Here is a 19,857-nt window from a genome sequence, read left to right on the forward strand (position 1 = left end):
TGAAAAACATTAAGGTGAGATTATTTTAGAAATTAAAAAAAATCAATTTTCACAACATATTAAGACACCCAAGCATAATTGTATTTCCACAGTTTTCTAATAACATTATCTTAAAATTATTCAACTCTTTTTACAATAAATTGTGCTATATTATTAACTATTCAACTAATTAAAACATATTTGGCTATTTGGAATTTGTAAATTTGGCAATGTGCTAAAAAATACATAAAATATTGCTATAAATTTATATATAATAAATAATTATTCTCGTACTAATTATTCTCGTACCGTCGCACTTATTCTACATTCATATCCACTAAAATATTTTATACTCTCCAATTTAATTACAAGTCAATACAAAACGTACAAACAGCACACTCAACTTAGCCTTCATCGTCACTGTGTAGTGTGCAAATCACCTGTTCCTGCCACCAGTCGTGCACCTCGTAAACTGCATTCGCTTGATTATTAAACGGCAATAATTTACTACCCGCTATAATGTGACCCATAATCGCTGATGGACTACCCAATGGTCCATGCTGTTCACCATAATGATTCACTACATTTGGGGGATAATGAAATTGACTGCCATCACTATTACCGGATGCGAAAAATCCCGACGTCCGATTCAAGTCGCGTTTTATTGCAGAACCGCTAGCAGCAGCGACTGGTGGCAAGATAGGTACTGCCGTCATTGAATTTTTCTTCTTTTGTTGACTACTAATATGTAGACGCTCCTTGTCCGTCAATGTGCTGCGTGGTTGTGGATCGGATGTGGTAGGTGCTAAATACTTTCGACCTGTTGAGCTGCCCGTTGAATCCGAACGGATCAGTGCTTGCGCGCGTTTGGTACCACTTATGACACGTTGCACGCCGTGCGCTTCGCCAATGGTGGAGACAGCCGCGCTACCACTGGCGTCTTTCTCTTCATTCTCCGTTGAACTGAAGGTGGGCGAAAAGGCATCACTAGTCGGTGGACCTGCCGCCGTTGCGCTGCCTGGTGGTTTCTCACCACCGCTGGTGGGAGTTTTATCCTCGGGTGTTTTGAGCAACATTAACTGCTCATTTGTGGCACGCAAACCAGCAATTAAGGAGTTCTGTTGCTTCTAATAATATCAAATGAATATAATATTTTTAGTTAAGCTCAACATTTTAAAGACGTTTTGGCTTACACTTGCATTTTGTGCACGTATCTTCTTCAGGCAACCCTCCAACCAAGTGCGTATAGTCATCTTGGCGACTTCTTCCTCTACCAAATATTCGAATTCCTCACGCGCCAGCAATTCCTCCAATTGCAATGCTTTACGTATATCCACCGACCGATAGGATAACATGCTGCATTGCCACAAAAAATTACATTGTTGCGCTTATTTCCTCAAATTGATATTAAACTAACTTTAGACTTACTTAATCACGTCGTGGAAAGTCACATCTTCACCATTATGCAACTTATCCAATTCATAGCACATGTACTTGAAGAGCAAACGATCCTTTTGTGGATCGCACTCTAGTCGTCCTTTCAATAGACGCAATATAAACTTCACCCGTCGCACAGGTATAACGCCACGTTGATGTATGTCCACTATGTTCCATGTGTTCTGGAAATTGCGTATGTCGGCATAAGACAGCAAAGCATCTTCTTCGTTGGAGTAGAATAATGAAAAGTTCTCCATGATAATAGCTGTAATAAAGGGAAAATAAATTATCATTTTTGCACTTGGTTCTGTATTTTGGGAATACTATGTAACTTACCCACGAGTAAATTCAACACAATATAGGTAATGATGACGTAGAAAGTGCAGAAGTACACCAAGCTTGCAGTGAAGTTACCTAGGAATTAATTAAAAGAAGTTGTTAATTTAAAATGTTAAGGATAAAATACCATTCTCAAACCCATACATGGGGTCGGATCTGATCATATTTGGCCCGGACTGACACAAAAAAATACATTTTTACGTAATTTCATACAAATTATTATAATCGTCTCTTGAGTCACAGCAAAGCTTAATAGAATTTTCCATAACCTTGTTATTAGCCTCGGATGAAATGGCCTCCAGTACCTTCAGTTTTTTCTGTTTCGACTCATTTTTTGGGGCGCCTTTCGCTAGATTGTTGTCAATGAACTCTATTGGGACCTTAACTCAAAACCGTTTTTGCAAATTATTCCATTCTTGTGGTACGAAGTGAGCAAAGACGCTTTATACCCAAAACGTTAACCAAAATGTGTTGAATCGATTAAAAGAGATGTTGTCCGGGTCAAATTTGATCAGAAGCTAAGTGGGTTTCGGTAGTGAATATAAGAGTTCTGCATACCGCATTTTGACAGGATTTTGCAACACAAAAGACCTTTTTCAATAAGTGATAGTTATTAGAAAATATATTTTTTATGTCGAAATAGACTCAAGAGATCAATATTAACTGCCTAGGTATATATAACCCCTCAACGAATTTCGGAATCTAAGTAGTGGTATTTTGTCAATTAAAATAACTTACCGCAATCGGTTTCCCAGTAATTATTTCCTGGCGTACAATATGGCGGTTGCACCATGCAATCATGCATAATCTTATTCCAATCCTCTCCGGTCACAATACGAAACAGCATTGCTACTCCCGTTACAGGCGAGCCAAAATTTGCACGTCTACCAATACCTTCACCATACTTAACAGTACCGAAGAGTATGGTGCCGGCCAAGGCATAAAAGAATACCAACAAAAACATGCCAAAGATGATAAAGAAGGATTTACAAACCGACACGCCCACAGTCAACATGAGCATTTTGAGCGTGGTGTGTTTACCGGTTATGGTGAAGAAACGTAAAATCACCACCATAAATCCGAAAAAGTATGAGAGATCATTCTGGAAAATATAAAACGTTTTAGTAAAAATATAACCACATCTTACAAACTAAGAGGACCTCACCCTTAATATAGTCTGCAAGAATATCCAAACAACACCGGCCACAGTGACGAGTAAATCGTAACGATTTCGCCGCGACTGCCAGTAGCCGCGCGGTGTAAAGGCTATATTTTTCATAACCACCTCGATGACGAAAACAAAATTTAAAACCGCGCTGACGACCACCAAACGTTCCGTGTGGACTTCACCTTTGATCCACTACAAGAAAGGCAAGAAAAAACAGTTAACTTCGATTGCACCAAAGCTATAATACTATTCCCAAAAAAAGCTATAATATTTTCCCAAAAACTGACCGATAAGAGTCAAGTTTTTGTATGGCAGCTATATATATTAATCCACCCAAATTTTATGAAGATATCTTGATACGTGTACAAAATTTCAGATGGATATCTCAATATCTCTCAAATGCCGACACATAGGCAACAGTCGTTTCAATTGGTCCGGTGGAAGGGACACCTTTTTCACCATGGTCAGGTTGGAGGCCTACCTAAAACTTCTGCTGTGCTCTGGGTCCGGCACCCGGCTGCAGTGTGACTCCACACTGAATTGAATTTTTCAATTCTAGGTTTAATAGGCAGCCACAAAATCTCCCCAAAGGGCCAAACCCAATGAGCAGATTGGAGCGAACTCCGATTGGTAACTGCTACTACCAGTTGAGCACCCATCAAACTCATTGAGACTGGTGACATTTGTCGTTTGAACTTCAAATGTATTTTCATTACCATAGAAGAAATCTCAATCAACGTCTATAATATCAGTTCAAGCTGAGTATTATAGCACTATTTCTGACAAGACTATGCTGAAAATTCGAGGGAATCCAAAAAATACAGACAGAGTGCATATTGTGTTTTAGTCGCCTCTTACGACAGGCATACCTTATTCATCCCCACAACAGTCGGGTCTACGTAACTGGAACGGACCTGAATTTTTATCCGGTCAAGGACTGTCAACTCGGCTGAATTCTGCCGCCACAACAACAGGCATACCTTACCGCAGCAAAATTCTACCCTCTGCCCGCTGGGGGCGACAGACAGACAGACGGACATGACTGAATTGAGGCAACTACTTGTCACACTGCTCATTTACATATGCATATGTATTTATAAGTATACATATTATAGACTCCCCTCCAATCTACATTTATCTGATATCCGCGTCGTCTTCATTATTTCACAAATTCTTCTTGCACAACTTTATATTTACCGTTATGGACAACAGCATGCTGTTGATCAGCACCACCACGGCTATAATGCGTTTAAAGATTATATTCTGGGTTATGTCATAAGTGAAAGCGCGAAACTTTCTGCCATCGGGACGTGGCGGCAAATGCAGAGGTTGAGCAATCTTCAAACGCTTCTTCAGATCACACCAACGACGTTGATCGACCGTCAACAGAGCGGTACCTTTATTCTCCGAGTAATTAGCGATCACTACACCCACAAACAAGGTCAATCCGATCATACAGCCCAAGAAAATATAGATGTGTATATAAACTGCATGGATCTGAGAATAGAAGAACATACATAAAAATTTAGAATCACTGGTATGATCGGCAAAGCGCTCCTACCGGTCCAACAGCCTTGATCAGCACATCGCGTACATCCAGCCAACCCTTAAAGGAAAGCACTTCAAACAACGTGAGCATCGCATCACCGATATTGTCGAAATTGAATCGGCGCGGATTGGCCCAGACACGTGGCACCAACATCGACGGATATGACTCATTATTACCGGGTGTCAATTTCATTTTCGTAACAAAGACACGACGCATAAATACACCCACACAATCTTCACGACGCAAAATGGTCGGATCATTACAACGCGCCAAGCGACCACCATATAACTGTACACCATAGCTGGCGAATATAAACATGAGTAGTATAAGCAATGTGGATACGAGTAAGATCTCTTTGAAGCCGCGACACAACTCATAAACGACTTTGCGCATGTGTGGCACCAGCGTGAAAATACGCAATGGGCGTACACAGCGCAAAATCATCAATAGTTGTGCGCCAGAACTAGTCGGTATCTGTTGGGGCATCCAACAGAGAAAGGATGTGGATACAACATAAATGAAGACATCCAGCACTGCAGCTACATCCTTAATATAGGCTTTCGGTGTGAAGAAGAGACCGTCGGCAAGTATTTTCAATGCCAACTCCAGACTCATAAATACTACAAAACCATATTCGGCTATTTGCAGAGTAGGATGATCCATAACGCGATAGCTTGGCGTTTCAAACATCATTGATATGCAAGAAAGTGTCGTAACGAAAATCATAACCCAATCCAAGTAGGTGACCAAGCCGAGAAAATTGCTGCGGACGGGAAGGAAAAAAGTATTTAAGTTGTTGCACAGAAAATAGATAGCTACGGGTACACTTACTGCATGCTCTTATACTGCACTTTGCGTTCCTTGCCCGTAAGCGGATCCTTAAGGCGCGCATCGTAACGTCCGTGCACGATCTTCTGACAGATCTTACGAAAGCGACTCTCACGCGGCACCAAAAACAGTGGCGTATCGAAGAACGGATGATTCTCACGCAAGTCCTCCTCGCGTTGATTTCGCCTCATTTCGGCTTGTTGTCGCTTTGCTTGCAGTAGTTTTATGTCGAGATCATGCGGACGGGCACGTCCCGAATTGGCACGTGGCGCTGCCGCAATATCACCATTCTCCATGAGATGTTCATAAGTTTGTTTCAATTTAATCGAACCGGAACGTACGCTACGACGTATGGAACGTGAACCAAATCTGGTGTAACGGAGAGAAATTGAAGAAAACCAATACAAGATTAATGCGTACGCGCAATGATTGTTAGCAACCTACTTCTTTTGATCTACACGCCATGGTTTCGAATGTGTTATGGTGCCTTGAGACTTTAAACCCCCTTTGCCGCCTACGACAGGCAGCATAGCGGAGTCTCCAAGCATTAAACGCTGATTATTCGAATCACTGGAAAGTCGACTTGAGTAAGTCAATTTTGAATAAAAGTACACATATATGAGAATTTTGAGCACACATTGCATGCGGGACAGTCTGTGTGGAAACATTTTGATAGGGACATGATAATTTGCGCCTTCTAAGTATATACATAATTAATACGGATATAACTATGGATAACAATATCTACAAATTATTATTATTGGCATTCCCTTTCGAGATCAAATTGTTTCAACCGTAGTTTCCCGGCTTAAAAATTTCGCAGCCAATTTAATGTACAAAAGCATAAATGCTTTACATAATAATTTGCTTACTTGATAATATGCGTGATGGCCAATTTGCGCAAACTGCTGCCGGCCGAACGCACCTTGGGCGTCTTGTTCATGATGCGCACAGGCTTCTGCTTACGAAATACCACATTCGATTCCCAACACTCCGACATGGGACGCTTACAATTCTCCACGATGGAGGGATCATCGGTTTCCAACTCAATTACGAAATGTTTCATGAACGATTCACGTACTTTGGGTAATGTGAAATCATTCGGTATCCGATGCAGTATGGTCATTTGTGGTGAGTCGGGAAACTTCTCGAAAATACGCAAACGAAATGGCAACGTTTCTTTAATCTCAGCGCTCTGTTCACGAAATTTCAGTTGCTTCAATTTTTTAATATCTTCATCCAATTCCAAATTATCCAAAATGACCGCCACGAACAAGCTGAGCACGATCAATGTAACGAACAAGTGGTAGAGTATGAAATAGACCGCCACTAATGGTGTAAGTGTTTTACTCGTGCGTATCATCGTTTCGTCCATAACTTCAACCCAGGCCTCTTGCGTGAGAATCTGGAACATAGACATAAAAGCTTCCGGAAATGATTCAAATTTCGTAAAATCACAGAGAAAGCAAAAAAGTTGCATAGAAATGCTGGAGCTAATGATAAGCAAACACATGGTGAATATGATCAGTGAGCCAAGTTTCTTGCCCGGACCGAAAATCTTATAAACGAAACCCTCAAGCATGGGCGAGGCTTTAATTAAGCGTACAACGCGCAGAACCTGCAAAGTGAGACATGAAAAACAAAAATAATAAAGGTAAAAAGAGCGGGTACTGTAGACTTTACTATGAAATACTTCGTTTTTACGATCTTACGTTTATCTTACCTGAAAATAAGTGAAACCCGACAGATAAAATATTGGCACAATGTGTATGGTGGTTCCGACGGCTAAGAGCAATTCGAATTTATGTATGGAATGCTTGTAGTAGCCACGCCAACCCAAACAATAAATCTTGAAGAGCGTTTCCAAGTCCAAGAAGAATGTGAATGCCATTTCGATGCAATAATATTTCTCATAGAACACATTGCGCGGGCGACCATCATGCTTAAACGTCATTGTGGCCATAACTATGCCATTAGCCAAGATCACGGTCATCACCAGCATGCGAAAGTATGGTGAACGTAAGATCGCGTGACAGGTTTCAGGCGCCAAGCCGCCATGTTTATTATCATCTATGGTCACCAAACGCCAACCAGAATCATTGCCGCTGAGTATCTGCGATGCAGCGGTCTTTTGTATGTGACCGCGAGCGCCCCACATCTGTTGGAACTGCACGCGAATCTCGTTGAATGTTTCCGTAATGACAGCAATGAAGACATTCTTCACCAGCCAAGCGAGGAAAAATATCATTGTGCTAAAAAAATGATATTTGTGAAGTTTGAAATTACATGCCTTTAAATACCAACCTGAAGTAGAAAGCAGCACGCCAAGCGGGCAGAGAATCGATTGCGCGATACATTATAAAGACCCAACCTTCTTGTGAAGCCGCTTGGTAAACAGTGAAAATGCTAGTAGCAAAGTCCTCGAAACCGTTGAAGCCAATCACATAGCTGCTGAGAAAATCCATTTTCATGCAAATCATTCCCGGTGAGCACTGATATCCAGAGTCCGGATCCATCGAGCAGAACGTATCGGGTATGGCAAGCGAATTTATAGTTAAAATGCTGAAATTCGAAAGATTAAATTTCGCTACTATAAACCATGGTGTGAAATACATTTTAAAAAGCACCCAGATGTAGAGGCCTGCGAATATTACTAAAACTGGGATTGGTTTATGGCTATGCTCTTTGAATAGTTACCTTGTCTTTTACGTACATCCTATGTCTATCTAAAATTATTTCCTGATTCACGATCCTAACAAATGAAGTTTTGACTACCATTTTCTATTCATTTTGTCAGAGCTGTATGCAGGAAAGCGAGGTGGAACTATCTTGTCCTTTTCTCCTCTACTGCCCTGCTTTTGGTAGACTGCGTTTGATATACGAGTACTTCAGTAGACCCACCTTCTGCGAACCAAGCGAAATGGCTGGGATTAATATATTTTGTCTTCGCAAAACTCAAAACGCTTCGTCGATTTATGATGATCTAGTGATCCACTTTGAGTAACATATCTTTTGAAGTGAAATCCATCGATTAGGATCAACCCTACAAAGTAACGTAATCCTTCTGTAAACTGAAGTTGCCAATTTTTGATGTCAATCTGTTTCTTAGCCAATAAACTAGTTTGCTCTTCCTTAGCCTTGACTACCTAGTAAAAGCTCTTCAAGTTGAATAAAGCTTACTTAATAAGTAAAAACAGATTGTACAATAATATGTGCCAAATTTCGTGAAGATGTCTTGTCAAATAAAAAGTTTTTCACATAAGAACTTGATTTTGATGGGTAAGTTTGTACGGGAATTATGAGTATATCCTATAGTAGTCCGATAACGGTGGTGATTTTGATAAATGAGCAGCTTTTTGGGGAGAAAAAGGCGTGCACGATATTGCAAATCAATATCTATAAAAATGATGGACTAGTTCAGAGGTATATACATGGAGACGGACATGGCTAAATCGACTCAAATCGTCGAGCTGATAATTTATATCTTGTGGGTTAAACAAACTTCATGGCAATCTTAGGGTTGAATGTGAGCACACCGATGAAGTATACATACATACGTCTTGTTTATGTATTGTACTTTTCACATATTTTATGGTCTTCCCTCCACGTCGACGGTTCTATTTCTATACTTTCATTTAAACTTAGTGCTGGGCGAATACTTACGGTCTTCCCAAGTAGTCGGTCTCGGAGTTATTCATAACGCAATGGTTTTTCAGCTCTCCAAAGAATTGTACACCCAGTAAACCGTAAAGTGACATAAAAAATAGGAAGAACAATGTCACGTTGTAGATCTGTTGGCTCGACCGTCTGTAAAACACCAAAGTAATTAATATGAAGAAATTTCTTAAAAATTATAATAATTTCCACGCACTTAAATATTTGATTAATGCGGCTTTTTGGCATCGAGAATTTTAGGAAGACTCGTAGGAAGCGTATCATAATTAGTGGGCGTGGTGCGCGTACAATTGAGATGTAAGAATATCTAAGTAAAAAATATTAATAAAGCATAGTAAGTGGGGAACGATTGAAATGGAACTGTTTCGGAAATTTTACGGTTATAACAACTGCTTGATTTTATTTAATTTGAAAAATAATTTCCGAAACATTTCTTATATGTATATATGTAGTATAATAGTAAATGTGCACATAAGGCTCAGGCTAACTACTTGTAGTTATGAGGCGTAATTTCAACTTACTTGGGCACAATTTCTAAAACTTCGAATATTTGTAATATAATCGATATCCAGAGGAAAAATACCATTGACGCATCGAATTGACACCAATGATCCTTTAGATATGGTACTTCACCCTATAGCAATTCATTGGTTTGTAAAGTATATGGGGGGAAAAACGTATGATTAGTAAAGGCCACATTTTGTACGATTTGGTAATACCTGTTTCGAAATGACACTCATGCATACATGCATTAATACACACACATATTTATATACAATTTTTTATGTAATCGTTGCAAACTCGATTCATAAGACGCTTACGCAAAATGGAGTAGGACAATTATTACATACAAACATATGTTTTGGAAGAGACGACATCAATAACGGTAACAAACTTGAGCAAATCGACCTGTTCATTAGTTATAAGGTATGTGAGGACATTAATAGCGTCTTAGTCATTGTAACACTCTAAAAGTCTGTCTAAATAGATTTTACTTCGATAAATATTTACATCAATAATCGATTTCTTATTTTCAATATGACAACATTTGATTAATACGGAATAATGTTTATGTTTATTTCTTTGATTTAATTAATTATGCAGTTGGAATTTTTAAAAAATCGATTTTTTTCTAGTTTATTTTTCTTGATGTACATATATTTAAGAATACACAAAGAAAGTTTCATATCGTTCCGGAAAATATTTTAGAAGTTACACGCAAATTTGAAAAGACGCTTCAGAGTGCTTGAAAACCATTCCAGACTTTAAACACGCTTTTCTCAAAATGGTGTTATCAAAGTCGGTGATCAACATTACTCGAAACCGATTAGTCTCAAATTTTAACACGAGCTTCTTTAATATATATTTTTAGTAATAATCGAAGATTTTTTCTCACTGAAAAATATTTTTTATCAACAATTTAAGGCCGAAATTTTGGTCAAAATGGATTATTTTTTTTGTGAAACCGCCATTTTGTTTACAAATTTTGTTTTGCTTATTCCTTCGATTTGCTTAACTAGACTTAACATTCCTTTAATGAAATCTGTTTTTTTTTTTTTAATTTCAGAGGATCCAGTTCAGAGATATAGTGATCACCGTAAAACGTCTTTTTTGAGACGTAGGTCGATTTTCAAACATAGTTTTTTAGCTTTTAAATGTTAACAGAGGCATATGAACGACTTGTATGATGTTTTCGATGACTTCACGACTTAAATGCTGTGTGCCATTCAAATACTTGTGTTTGTAATAAAGTAGACAGTTTAAATGGAACAGTCCGGGTCATACTTGATCAGATTACAAGACTTAAAAATCACTTTCAATTTAATTTTAAATTAATTATCGATTAATTAATATTTAGTACTATACTTTTTAAAGAAATTTAATAATAAGATCCGATTCATCGATTGACAATACCCAAAATTTACGTTTTGATAAGTAAAGTTCAAAAAACGTTTAAATTTTCACTTTATGACAACTCTAGGCAAGATTTTAAAAAAGAGAGATAATTTAAGATATCTAGTATGTCCATCCATACCTTATGTTATATTATATTATTCTTTCCGATGGATTCGTTCAAGCTCGCTTAACATTTAGTTATTGTTGTGTTCAATAATTGATCTTCTACTCAACCATATTAGTACTTACATGCAATACACCGCGGATATGCATTTTGGCAATCATTTCGGCGGTGAATAGCAGCGTGACCGCGGTGTCCGATGCGAATGTTATATACTGTAATGGGGGATGCCGCTCGAAAGTTTTCGGCGTATTCAATGAGACTGAGGCCAAGGATACTAAGGCGCATAAACGCATTAGTCGCCTTACCCACAGCTTATTCACCCATTCAATATCGGCACTTTCGTTAAGCGACTCCTCGGGACCATAATCGGCCAAAAACGGTTCGCCCCCCTTGAGGCTTTGCTTGCGGCCGAGCATCTTATTACCAATGCCCGTTGCTAGGCCCAGCCCAATAGGGGGGACGCCAGTTATGGCTGCGCTGCTTGGGCCCATCGTACTACTGATGCCGCCACAGATGCCCATACCAACACCACCGCCAATCGCACCGCCGCCAACGCCACCAATACCGCCCATGACACCAGCACCAATGCCCGCACCGCTGCCGCTACCACTAGCGCCAAGACCACCACCGCCAGCACTACTATTGCCAGCCGTATTCGAAGACACATTTTGACTGTGCACACCCAATTGACCGCCGGCTATGCCGGTACCACCACTTGTTGATGTGCCCAACATTGGACCCATTGTGGGTAGCAGTGCCGGACCACTACTGGCGCTGCCGCTGCCCGAATTCACAACTGAAGGACTATTAACGCTGCTGGTTCCATCAAAGCCATGTCCACTTTGTGCTGATGCCGAAAGTGATGCGCCAGCCTTGCGTGATATGCGCGATAAGCTGCCCGAACTATGGCCTTGACTATAACTGCCGCCGGTATTGAAGGTGAAATGGCTATGAGCCGACGTATGGTGATGGTGATGTAATGATGAGCGAAATTGCTGCTGTTGTTGATGTGGATGTGAGTGCTGTTGCTGCTGCTGCTGTAGACTATGCCCGCTGGAGGAGCTGGTGCTAGCTGGTGGAGTGGTAATTGTGCCGCCGCCACTCGTACCAGCACCGACACCACCGCCAACACCGGTGGTAGTAGCCGATATGGAGCTAGTGTCGCTACGGTTACTTGCAGCTCCTAAGCGACGCGTATGCAATCGGTCAATCATTCAAGCATGCAGATTGAACGCATTATACGCGGCCGAATGCCCAGATGACACAGTTAGTAAACAAACTCCTTGTGATTTTGTGATCCAAAAAACTAAGATGTGAGAAAGAAAGAGAGCTGAAATAACAACAGTTAAATATCATAGTGTTTATTTTTTTACTTTAAGACCAGATAGATTTGAAGCTACGATCCACTAGGTAATACTATCATTACTCCATTTTAACAATTGGAGGATTATTGATTAGATCTTTAAAGAAAATTGAGAATGTAAGACACCGACAATTCGGAAAGGTCAATAATCTGTCAAATATTCTGATTTAAAGACCCGTAACTTTTGCAACCTTTATTGAATATTAGACAGGAATTCCCACAACAGCCGTTTTCCCGGTACTAGAATTTATTATCTATTTACTGAAGTTATGGAGGGAACAGTTCTCCAGCCTGCTCAACGACAGTGAATGTGTGACATCTAGAGATGGCGATCCCGATTACCCGCCTGAAGTACAACAAAGCGTCAGGAGCCGATGAATTACCGGCCGAGATATTTAAATGCGGCGGCGAAGCACTGAAGCACTGTATAAGCTTCTTTGCAAGATATGGTCGGATGAAAGCATGCACGACAATTAGAACTTAAGTGCGCTTTGCCCAATCCACAAAAAGGGAGACCCAACAATCTGCGCTAATTACCGTGGGGAAAGCCTCCTTCATATCGGATATACGGTCTTATCGAGCGTTGTGTGTAAAATACTGAAGTCCAACAAAATATTCGATCTTATCAATGTAGTTTTAGGCCTGGAAAATCTACTATCGACCAATTTTCCCCATGCGCCAATTTTGAGAAGAGACCCGTGAAAGGAAGATTTCCACACACCATCTCTTCCTGGACTTAAAGCCGGCCTCGAGAGCACGAAAAAGAACTACATTCTTGCCGCTATGTCCGAACTGCAAAGCTAATCCGGCTGTGTAAGCTGACGTTGAGCAAGCCCGTAAACTCCGTCGGGATCGAAAAGGACTTGGAGAGGTTTCAGACAAAGCGATTCCCTATCCTGTGACTTCTTCAACCTACTCTTAAATAAAAATAAATAAATTCGAGCTGCAGAACTGAATAGAGGAGGTACAATCTTCTATAAGAATGTAATGCTGCTGGCATACGCCGATGATATTGATATGATTGACCTCAACAACCGCGTGGTTAGTTCTGCTTTTTCTAGACTGACTCGCAAGTCATCACACGTATCTTGGAACCAGCATCAACACCAACAACAATATCAGCCTTGAGATCCAACGCAGAATCATTCTTGCCATCAGGTGCTACTTTGGACTGAGTAGGCAATTGAAAAGTAAAGTCCGCTCCCAAAGAGCAAGGACCAAACTCTACAAGTTCCTCATCATTTTCGTCCTGCTATGGAAAGATCAGATGGAAAAGGACCTGGCTGCTTTTAGTATCTCGAATTGGCGCCAAATAGCGAGGAGCAGAAACGACTGACGCGCTTGTTAACTCGGCTATAACTGCGTAAGCGGTGTCTACGCCAGTAAAGAAGAAGAAGAAGGTAGTCAATTATACTTAATTATTTATAAATAAACAAGTTATTAGCACCAATGACCTTGTGTTGGCCGAAATGCGCTGCTTGCGGTGAGATGTCTTATCAATACTCTCTTCCAATCACATAACCAGACAATCTGTTTTTAGAGAGTTGTTTATTTCTCCCTCAGCGAGGATACTCATTTAAAATTCGCCTATGTATCTCTATGTTTTTGCTCCAACCATTATACTAATACGTGAGTATACTTTTCTCTGCGAAAAATCAATACACCCACGGTAGAATTAATAATTTTTTTCAAAGTCATTTTTCTGCGTTTAAAATGTGTTTAGCTATTTAAATTTATACTTTTGCGTAATTATAATTAACGTTAAAACAAACTTCAACAACTTTTCTTCAATTTCAACACATTTTCTAACCAATTATACTCAATCCAAAGCTTACATGCCCTGAAGTATGCTATGCTTTTTGCGAAAACTCTGTATAAAATTGAAATCGATGTGCAGGAAATCGAAAATAAACACATTTAAATTACTTTTAATTTAATTTTCTTTACACTTTACCTAAAATTTACACCAGCATTGACATAAATAATTTTGCAAAATATTTGCTTGGCGAAATTTTCACTTCTTTCTGGCCAAAATGTCAGTATCGTTGGTGGACAAAATCAATACTGATAGCAGCGTTACATCCGAATGAGAACCTAACCGACGCATTCGCATCTTTGTGCTGACATAGACTTTGCATATGTATGTATAACGGTATAGAGATAACGGCATATTTGTCTGTTCTGACCAAAAGTAATACGTTAACATATACATATGTATGTAGGTGCAGACTGAAATGATTTTTTCATTCATGCTCGTAAATTTGCTTATTGTCATTGAAGTTTTTGTGGAAAATTGGGTCAAGGCACACACATGCGCATACCGTGAGCGGTAATATAACGGCTGGCTATTGTTTATTTACTTTTGAAAAATTGTACACAAAAAACAGCTGATCTCTGTTGACATATAATGCCGGTCGCCGGTAGCCGGGCTATTGCAGCCAAGCAAATCAATACGAAGCTTGAGCGGTATACAACTACAACTTTTGTATATAACATAGATATATAGTAGATGTGTATTGTATCAGTCATGTACACAAAATTAAACGCATGCCGAGTGGTGTACAAAACATTTGAGACATATTTTTGTATAAGTGTATATACAACTGAATGAGTGTGATATAATCACGTACATCTGTAAATAGTAATTTAATTTCTAACGTCAAATTAAAGCGAGATTGCACCGATGATGAGATTGCGCTATTGATTACAGACTGATTTCAGTTATATATGTATATAAAATTTGCTTAATTCTTTCTACTTAATTACAAATGAAATGAAATAATTTTATTGTCTTTTACTAGTATATAATATAAGACATTTTTTTGGAGAATAGCAAAAAATAATAAAAATATTTTATTGTAAGTTTCACAGTTTTTGAATGGGGACAGATTGATAGTATTTCCCCTTCAATAATATAATTTAATAATTTATTTATATGTATAAAATGTGCAATGATTCATTATTTCACATAGATTTCTTATGGCTTTTGATTTATAATCCCAGAAAACCGTAAAGCGGATAGCCATAGGTCCAAAATATGTTGCTGTACTTAATTATATCTTGCATCTCATTTAATATTCGATTAAGAGTGCTACGATAGCAAAATAAAATTTTTAAGATCTAGAAGACCACGACTGTTGCTGCATAAAGAAAAGCAAACTTTTTTAAGTCATATTTAACAACATATTCATGGAAAGTGAAAGAAATATATTTCTGAGTGTTTGATTTGAGATTAAGCCTTGCAAGAATTATAAAAATTGTAACCTTTCTGAAAATCATGACGGACATTTTTGTATTACATATTCTAGATTTAGATTATTCTTTATTTCCTAGCCATAGATTCATATGAATTATATATCGTCACCCACATACATATAAGTACATACATATGTCCAACATTTTAAGGTTCTGCTAACAAATATAACCTACTTTTAAGCAATATTTAAATTTTGTTTCACTCATGTTCTCTTTTATTACATTTTTGTAAATTTTCGAAAATGTTGTTACGTTATTTTGTGTTTTAGGTGACGATATATTATTTAAATAGAAATCTCGCTAGAAATTCATCGGATGTTCGCATGTGGTTCAACATTAAGTTTACAGCAAGAACCTGTAACCTCAATGTTATGATGAAACAACTAGATCTAAATAACTAATTGTTCAATTGCTCCTTTAAAAACACATATTTATAATACTAAAGAAGATAATTAATCGAATCAAAGTTAAAACAATTAATTTGCCATTCGTAGAAAAAACCAAAATTTTAAAACTTGTAGGACCGTTGATTTCATATACATACATATCAACATCAATAGCAACCGTTTCAATATTTCCTAAATGCGGAAGTTTTTGAGTTTTTTTATAGTAGAAATATACTAAGAGGTGTTTCATTTTGACTAACTCCAAAAAAACAAGAAAACGTCGTCTGCTCCGAAGCCGTAATAATACCATTCGCAAATAACGGTTTTTTTTTTCAAAAGAGCGCTACAAAAGTTTGTTTAAACAATAGCGGTTTGGGATATCAATGAAATTCTTTATTCCTGTGAAAGTACATTCGATGCCATCATGTATGAAACTCGATGTCTTTTGCATGACCATCACGGACACGCTTGCAGAAGTCCAGACGCTGAACCCAATTTTCGACGGTTCAAGCATAAATTTGCCGATACTGCTGCAATTTCACGTTCGAAAGTCGTACGAATTTCATCGCTAGCTTGTTGGCATAGACCATAGACTTGACGCAGCCCAACAGGAAATAGCATAACGGCGGCAAATGTTACAAATCACTATGTGGCTTGTGGCGCCGTCTTTTTGGAACCACATATTGTCCAAGTCAATCCAAATCGGGCCAAAATATTCAGTTATCATTGAGCGGTAGCGATTCCCATTCACAGTACCGTGCCTATCTTGATCATCACGGAAGAAGTACGGCCCAATGACGCCGCCGGCCCATAAACTGCGCCAAACCGTAATTTCTTCGCGATACAATGGCGACTCATGGCGTACGTATGGATTTCTGCCTGACAAATAACGCATATTTTGCTTATTGACGAAACCATTCAACCAGAAATGAAAATCCGAATCATTTTCAAGTTGTTGCTCAGCCCAATTCACGAACATACGACGATTCTGGTGGTCAAGCGGCTTCAGTTCTTGCTCCAATTTGATCTTGTAAGGATGCAAGCCAAGATCTTTTCGCAATATTTGCCACAACGACGTCACATAGATGCCCAACGCTTGCGAACTACGTGTGAGAGACTGGTTTGGGTCTTCCTCAATTGATGCGCTAGCGGCAGCAATATTCTCGACATAGACATGGCGTCAAAATATGTTTCCGGAATTCAGCAGCATAGCTGATGTACATATATCTAGATATGTACAATCTATTCTCTTCGACACTTAAAAGAAGTACACATTGTTTTCGCCAAATTATTCAATTTAGTATTTTCCATTTAATATTCTAAGCAAATGACGACATTTTTGGCGAACAAGCGCACTAGAAATATAGTAATATACATAAATATGTACTTATGTATGTATGTCATGTACAAAAATAGCAATTTTGCGGTGATGACAACATGGAAGTACGTGAGGAAGTGCATGATTACATTATTATATAAAAACTACTCTAAAGTAGATATACAAATTTCGCATTTAATATTTGATTGTTAATATTGTATGAACAAAAATGTTGTTGTTTATTGATTGTTAAACCGCAAGTAATAACCGTAAATTGTAGGTATTTTAAACCAGCTTATTAACGCTCTACTAATCATTGTTTAGGAAGCATAGCAAAATCGTCACAGCTGAGCGGCAATAAGAATGTTTGACATTGTGTGCTCAACAATCTTCGCTGCGCTCCAAACCAAACAAAAATTTTTGTTTATCACTGCTCTGACACCGCAAGTCCACAATTCCAGCGCGATTTGCAAAGCAATTGAGAAATTTTGTTTTACTTGTGGTGACAGATTTAAGTTGTTGATATACAGAGTGCAAGGCTCTCCGAGCAGCAAAACAATCAACAATAATCAAAATAATCACTTCACCAACAAGAAATCTCATTAATATTTATACTGCGCACGCCTGAGTATTTGGAACGCCAGCCAACTCGTGTTAGCTAACGAAATCTCAAAAAGACCTGCATAGAATCAAAGAGGAGAGAACAAAAAAACATTAAAAATTTCATGCATTACGTGCCATTATACTCTGCAAATCGTCCAGAAAGTCAAATACACAGCCAAAGTCAGTCGCAGTGATGAACTATTACGTGCAATTATTAAAAGTAATATCCTAATTACATGAGTCCAAATAAATATCTATAAATTAGCAAATATTAGTTAGAGCAAAACGTTTTATGCGTAAATAGTATTTTTTTTTATGTGCAATTCTAACTTTTCGTAAAAGCAGCGTATAATCTGTGTTCATCGCTAGTGAAGTAATCGCTTTCGCTGTGTAACAGCGTGTGATATTCCAGTGTTTGCTTTGTCGAAATAATTATTAGGTCAATAAAAAGCGATGGGTTCGTCGTCGTCGCGCAATGCTGCGTCCAACTTTCCGTCGCACGATGATCCAGCGTACCGGAAGTGTCAGGAGTTGAAAGTAAGTGCATCAATGTACATGATACACACAAATTTTATTTTAATTATATAATTTCTGTAAAAATCGATCTTATAGATGGAACGCTGGATACAATTGCACTATCAGATAAAAGAGCGCGAAATGGCAACTTATATTGCTGGCAAACGTGAGCTCTTCTATTGGTTAAGCGCCTTCTATATGACCTCGAGCATTGGTTGCTGGCAATATTATCAGCACATTCGTCGAAAAGCCGCGTTGCTACCAATGGTTCCCTTGACCTTTGTTATGGCCTATTATGCCGATTTAGCTTACGGCAGCAAAGTACATCGCATTCAAGGTATGTTTGATTCAATATCTGAGTCAAAATCGTTTGAAAAAACGGCTTTTGTAAACTCCTATTTTTTTTTTTTTTGGTCTCATTTTTTATTGCAGCTGAAGCCAATATGATATTAGAGCACGAGAACGAGCTGCTGCACTGGCCTGGCGGCTTGCCAACTGTATCATCGCTGGATGAGGCACGTGTCGAAAATGAAATCGAAAAGAAATTACATCCACATCCTTCATAGGCTTATCCATTAACAGTTTATCTATGCTTTCCATGTTATTGAAATCTTTACATTTCATATATTGCTCAATGAAATAATTACTTTTCCAATCAACTACATTCATATGTATTTAACCGTTTTATATTCACTTTTTTGAAATTTAAACATACATATTTATGCAATTGAAAGTTTGTGACAATATTCGAATTACTTATAAGATTAGCCATTTTCTAAACGTGCATGTACTTATATATGTATGTATATGTATATACGAATATTTCGCAATTATTGATGTGTATAAACGATTTTTTACTATTCAATATAATTATATTGTCCATAATATCATAGTAATTTTGGAAATGTTAAAAAGATACTTTAAGAAAGTCGAGTTCTAACTACATACATTTAACGCACACACAATATATGAAAATAACAGTATCGAAATGTTATCGTATAATATATTATAATAAATAATTGTCATAATATACTATTATACATTTGTACGCATGCATGTACATACACAAATGTATGCAAAGTAATAGCAGAACTTCGTATTCGAGGGGTTTCAAAACTATCATTCAACCTTAATTCATGTGATTGATCATAGTACTTACTTACAAATATACTCTTAATTACATTTAATGAATTATAATAGTGCAAATTCAAAAATTACGAAAAAATAATAAAAAGGTGTACGAATAATTCTTGTTAGAAAAATCGATACAGCAATTTGCTAATAAATATTTATTTCTTTAAAATCCTTAAGATCACGGAAACATTTTTTTATATTTCACATCAACTTAAAAGAAAACATGCATTAGCAAAAGTATATAAAATTGAATCACGAAAACTAGGAGAACTTTCAATAGAATGGCG

At 38.0% G+C, this 19,857-nt stretch overlaps 2 protein-coding genes across 7 annotated transcripts; one reads left to right on the forward strand and one right to left on the reverse strand.

Annotated features, from left to right (window-relative positions):
- Positions 1–59: 59 nt before the first annotated feature.
- On the reverse strand, positions 60–14,428 carry LOC126758891 (sodium leak channel NALCN). 6 transcript variants are annotated; one of them, XM_050473322.1, is made up of 18 exons: positions 14,313–14,428; positions 11,121–12,301; positions 9,497–9,609; positions 9,172–9,282; positions 8,964–9,107; positions 7,605–7,862; positions 7,024–7,552; positions 6,173–6,918; positions 5,745–5,882; positions 5,304–5,669; positions 4,485–5,235; positions 4,121–4,420; positions 2,921–3,115; positions 2,494–2,857; positions 1,753–1,830; positions 1,408–1,681; positions 1,173–1,335; positions 60–1,106 (listed from the first exon to the last, which is right to left on the reverse strand). In XM_050473322.1, the coding sequence occupies exons 2-18, from the start codon at positions 12,207–12,209 to the stop codon at positions 384–386; spliced, it is 6,342 nt and encodes a 2,113-aa protein (XP_050329279.1). In that variant the 5' UTR covers positions 12,210–12,301; positions 14,313–14,428; the 3' UTR covers positions 60–383. The 6 variants fall into 6 exon arrangements, with proteins under 6 accessions (XP_050329279.1, XP_050329282.1, XP_050329281.1 ...); XM_050473325.1 differs by having other exon boundaries at positions 1,179–1,335; positions 5,745–5,870; positions 11,121–12,325; XM_050473324.1 differs by having other exon boundaries at positions 5,745–5,870; positions 11,121–12,325.
- Positions 14,429–17,851: 3,423 nt separating this feature from the next.
- Positions 17,852–19,746, forward strand: LOC126758902 (plasminogen receptor (KT)). The gene is made up of 3 exons (XM_050473338.1): positions 17,852–18,457; positions 18,533–18,773; positions 18,869–19,746. Exons 1-3 carry the CDS (start codon positions 18,374–18,376, stop codon positions 19,000–19,002), a joined length of 459 nt encoding a protein of 152 aa, XP_050329295.1. The 5' UTR covers positions 17,852–18,373; the 3' UTR covers positions 19,003–19,746.
- The last annotated feature ends 111 nt before the right edge of the window (positions 19,747–19,857 follow it).

This window comes from Bactrocera neohumeralis, chromosome 5 (assembly GCF_024586455.1).
Source record: "Bactrocera neohumeralis isolate Rockhampton chromosome 5, APGP_CSIRO_Bneo_wtdbg2-racon-allhic-juicebox.fasta_v2, whole genome shotgun sequence".
NCBI lineage: Eukaryota > Metazoa > Arthropoda > Insecta > Diptera > Tephritidae > Bactrocera > Bactrocera neohumeralis.

Bases quoted from the DNA above. Each gene is read 5' to 3' on its own strand.
- LOC126758891 (XM_050473322.1), bottom strand. From the start codon at position 12,209: ATGATTGACCGATTGCATACGCGTCGCTTAGGAGCTGCAAGTAACCGT. The intron at 9,108-9,171 runs GTGCGTGGAAAT...GGTGTTTTACAG, and splicing joins CGCATTAATCAAATATTTAA to ACGGTCGAGCCAACAGATCT. The intron at 4,421-4,484 runs GTAGGAGCGCTT...TTCTATTCTCAG, and splicing joins TGATCAAGGCTGTTGGACCG to ATCCATGCAGTTTATATACA.
- LOC126758902 (XM_050473338.1), top strand. From the start codon at position 18,374: ATGGGTTCGTCGTCGTCGCGCAATGCTGCGTCCAACTTTCCGTCGCAC. The intron at 18,458-18,532 runs GTAAGTGCATCA...TCGATCTTATAG, and splicing joins GGAAGTGTCAGGAGTTGAAA to ATGGAACGCTGGATACAATT. The intron at 18,774-18,868 runs GTATGTTTGATT...TTTTTATTGCAG, and splicing joins CAAAGTACATCGCATTCAAG to CTGAAGCCAATATGATATTA.